This window comes from Zophobas morio, unplaced genomic scaffold, assembly GCF_036711695.1.
Source record: "Zophobas morio isolate AGI-343-1 ecotype UQ-CSIRO unplaced genomic scaffold, CSIRO_AGI_Zmor_V1 ptg000078l, whole genome shotgun sequence".
NCBI classification, from domain to species: Eukaryota; Metazoa; Arthropoda; class Insecta; order Coleoptera; family Tenebrionidae; genus Zophobas; species Zophobas morio.
This window is the reverse complement of record NW_026972183.1, coordinates 372,537-376,909: the sequence shown is the minus strand read 5'-3', so window position 1 is coordinate 376,909 and position 4,373 is coordinate 372,537. Positions and strand designations below refer to the sequence as shown.

Below are 4,373 nucleotides of genomic sequence, written 5' to 3'. Positions count from 1 at the left end.
CTCGTGGAAAAAGTGACTAGATTTAAAATTAACCGCGTAGGAGGGACTTTCTACGTCATCAACATGTCTCTTCAAGGTCATGATACACCCTAACCTAATCACTATAAAGGGACCTTGGTTTCATACTAAACTGTCAATTAAGGGAAAACTATGAGTTCGGTTTCTATACCGTAAAATTTTATTCTAAGATTTTGATTTATAACAGATTTGCCCTTTAGTTAAATTTTACAAATAAAATGGAATACAAATTTCAAACACATGTGACTTCGACACATTGTAGACTTGCAGCCTCTTTCGCTAACAGTGCTTGAATGTCTCTGATGTGAATCTAGAGTGAGTAACAAAAGCTGCCCACTCCACAAAGAAGGCAAATCTACGTTACAAAACTGTCATTCTCTCTGGCGCTAAATTTAGATTGAACCGGGACACTACACATTTAAATTAGATGTCATTTTCATTCCCCCAGCTAGTAGATCATGTCTTAACAAAATGTTTCATTAATCGGCGATCTCGTAAAGTAACTGTTTAATGACGAACTGAAGGTTATAAATTAAAAGTTTTACAGCATCTGCTCTGAGGTATCGTCATAAAACTATCAATAAGGATGATTACAAAAAGTTTTGTTAGCTTTTTACCATCTACGTGATATACATTATACATATATACAATTTGAGAACAATCGGTCCACTAGTTTCGGAGATTATCTGTCTAACAAAAATTGATACAGACGGTGGACAGATAGACAGGTAGATAGACAGACAGTTAGACGGACAGACAGACGGAAACGGGAAACCTATTTTTTCGTACTCGTAAATATGAAAGTAGTCAGTCGCCCGATAGATTCGTTTACAATACTTTCTCAGCTTACGCTCGGGTAATAGAAATATAGAGATAATAAAATACTAGTCACAGCCCAACACATTGAGAAAAAAATAAACGGCTACGTTTGGCATTGAACAGATAAGTGCAGGGTCGCTTGCTTGTCTGAAGCTCACTCAGCCACAAAACTTGATATTTAACTTTACTCGTACGAGATTACTACACCTTGTAATTTTTTTTTGTAAAAATTTGTAGAACCTATTCTCCATTTTGTAAAACCCTTACGGGAAAAACTCAAAGCGGATTCGTACATCACAAGTATAGGAGTGAATATATTATTGTACAACAATTAAATCATTTTGAAGTAGAATTTTTTGAGATAATGTCATCAAATTGTTGATAGGAATGATTAGCCAAATTTTGATTAGCGATTTAACGTCTACATGATATTTCTGATATACAGTAGCGGTCATTTCTACGGAACCACTCGATAAAAAGTCAGGTTGGTAGCCCTGTCATCTAGTACTTTACGCCGGAGGCGGTTGGTAGCGGTAGTGATATGGCAATCGAAACTAGCACAACACGAATGTTTTGGTTGCCCTCAAATATGCCGCACTGTATCCTGTGCAGACTGTATGTTCTGTTCATCTATTTATTAAAATAAAATATCTACATTAACAATGGGGCCATCTAACCTGTCAAATTTTTGACACATATGTTTTCCCCCAGAAACCCGTCAAGGTCACTTACACCAAACAAATTTTGAAAATTTACACTAGGGAGTGGTTCTATAGAAAAGATCGCGACTTTACATACAAAATTTTACAACAATCTGTTCAGGATTTTCGGAAATTATTGATCAAATAAAAATGGGCCCAGACAGATAGACAGACAAATGAAAACGGGAGACCACTTTTTCATACTCTAGCGGTCATGAAAATTCGAGAAAACATGTAAGTTTAATTACTCATACAAAACTGAACTCACCCATAAGAAATACAACATTGCTCTTCCTTTTTTATGGTTCCCAGTGCCCTCACGACAAGTCTCGGTCCTTCTTGATAGAAAAAAGCGTTAGGGTAACAAGAATGATTAAATCCACCGAACAAAAAGTATAATCCGCGTGCGTAAGTAATCATTTCGTATCCCTCCACTGTAGGCTCTAGTCGATTTATTACAACCCCATTAATATGAACAACTTGTATGATCAAGGGCAACAAACCCTTAAACATCTCCTCCATGCCCTCCAAATCATTAAACAAATCCGTGTGTTTTTTCAGTAGAACATAAATTATACTAGAAACCCATGCAATAGTAAAGTGCATCCTCAATGACAGCGAATTAGTGTGGGCCTCCATTTTTATAATTTCTTCAAGGTCATGTGACTTGTTCTGACGGAACTGGATTAATACTAATAAAGTTATTTTAAGGTCCAAGGCGAGGCCGTCTTTGATGGATTCTAGGCGATCAAGTACGTCAGACAGGCAACATTCATATTTGTGCGTTTTACTAGCTACAAATTTGCAGTATGTGCTACAGTAGAGAGCTTTAGCACATGCGTCGCACGATATTAAGTTATAGCATACTTTTAAACATTCTGAGCAGTAAATGTAGTTGTCTTGTAGCAGTACTGCAGTGTACGGTTTATCGACGAGTACGACTTCGCCGATTTCAATATCTCGTGTGGTCGTTACGTGTCTACCAAACTTGTTGTCAGTGTGGATTTTGAAGGAAGTATTATCACATGCAGTTGCCTGTACATGATAGTTTGGGTATGCAAGTACTTGCGTTTTACGGTTGGAGTTTTGTTTTTTGATGACTTGTGAGCGTCGAAGTGCCAGTTGGTGGGTAAATTCCTGCGAATAGTCGTTATAAAACGCTCTTTCAAGGTCCTAGAATATTTGGATGAAGTGTGAAAACAGAACAATTACTAGGTACTCACAACTAAACTTTCTTGATACAAGCCAACTTTTGCCAATACTGCGGATCGACCAGAATAAGCTAAGGCTGTGATTCTTTTGCTTTTGGCCCAGGCTATGGCTGCGGTATAGCTCGCAAGCGCTTCTACATACCTATTCTGTTTGAAATGAACGTTGCCACGTTTTCGTATTTCTGTCGAATTTGAATCGTTTTTGTTGCTTGTCAGCACTGCCTCTTCGTACATTTCCCACTGGATATTCTGGTTGAGCAATAAGTTTACCCTTTGGAGGTTACATGTACACTTTTCGAAACTATATTTTACTTGTTGGAAGATAGTTTCCATCTCATCCATTTTGGGGGTAATGATAAATTCAACTATGGTTAATTATGGTCGTTTTGATCATGTGATGGAAAATTTACATAACAACGCGTTTTTTTTATAATGGTTTGAAATATTCCACAACTCTGGCTGTTAATTCTGATTATTTATTTTCCAAAAGCAGGATCGCCAACAGTTGTCAACGTCAGACGTTAAAAACAGGAGTAACAAAAAGGAAATTTTTGCGTGAAACCAGCATAAATGGGTAAGGTTAGACCGAGTTAGATACGGTTACGTAACATTGAGCTGTAATAGTATAACTGGAGAGGGAGAGGGAATAGCAAAGTCCCTACTCCCTTTAAACATAAGACGAAATGGCAGCCATATATACTAATATATACTAATGCACATAATTACCATTTCATTGAAAGTTCAACTTACTACTTGGTAAAAAAAATTGGTCTAAAGAGTTTAGACAGTACTTCCCTCGCTTTTAGAACCGAGTCTTTATGTCTGTCATAGATTCTTCTCATTAGAGTTCTGTAATGAGATATTTCAATAAATTCGCTTTCACACTGGAAGTCACGGCTCGTTCGTAATTTGATCAATAATAACTTGACTGATTTATTATTTTTTTTGAGTCACCCTGTATAAGCAGATCTAAAAAAAATGAATGCAATGACAAATTACAAGTATAGTCTGATCATCTTTTGCACATTTTGAAAGAATTTATTCAGCAAAATTCTGAGGTGACGTAACCAACTTTTTGGGGTTGATAAACAGATACATTTTGATTAAAAAGTTAAGATTCTTACAATAATTTCAAAACGTCTGCAAGATTTCAAGTATTCAGTTTTGCAACTCTTGATTTAATCAATAAAATAAATTGACTCAGACATAATGACCAGAGACATTTATTCCTAATATAAGTACACAATTTCACAACAATCGGTCCAGTACTCTCGGAGATTATCTGTCTAATAAAAATCCGGGACGGCAGACAGACGGACAGACAGACGGAAATGGGAGACCTATTTCTTCGTCTTCTAGGGGTCATGACAGATCGAGAAAACGTAAAAGTAGAGAGTCGGTCGACGGACTCGATTACAATACTTCCTTTGCTTACGCTCGGGAAGTAAAAATGGTAGTAATCGACTATTTAATTACTATTTTGGTAACAATTTATTTTTAAATATTGTTCGAAATATACTAACAAAAATTTTTTCGGGTGATTCTAAAGTATTATTTGTTAATAGAAAAACTGCGTACTACGTCCACAGATGTAAAAATACTTAGCAGTTTAGAGCAGGCGCGA

The 4,373-nt window shown here is 36.4% G+C and overlaps 1 protein-coding gene across 1 annotated transcript; it reads right to left on the bottom strand.

Annotated features, from left to right (window-relative positions):
- Nucleotides 1–250: 250 nt before the first annotated feature.
- On the bottom strand, nt 251–3,154 carry LOC135143929 (SET and MYND domain-containing protein DDB_G0277331-like). Its single transcript, XM_064075830.1, has 3 exons — nt 2,762–3,154; nt 1,860–2,711; nt 251–328 (listed from the first exon to the last, which is right to left on the bottom strand). The coding sequence occupies exons 1-3, from the start codon at nt 3,089–3,091 to the stop codon at nt 251–253; spliced, it is 1,260 nt and encodes a 419-aa protein (XP_063931900.1). The 5' UTR covers nt 3,092–3,154.
- Nucleotides 3,155–4,373: the final 1,219 nt, after the last annotated feature.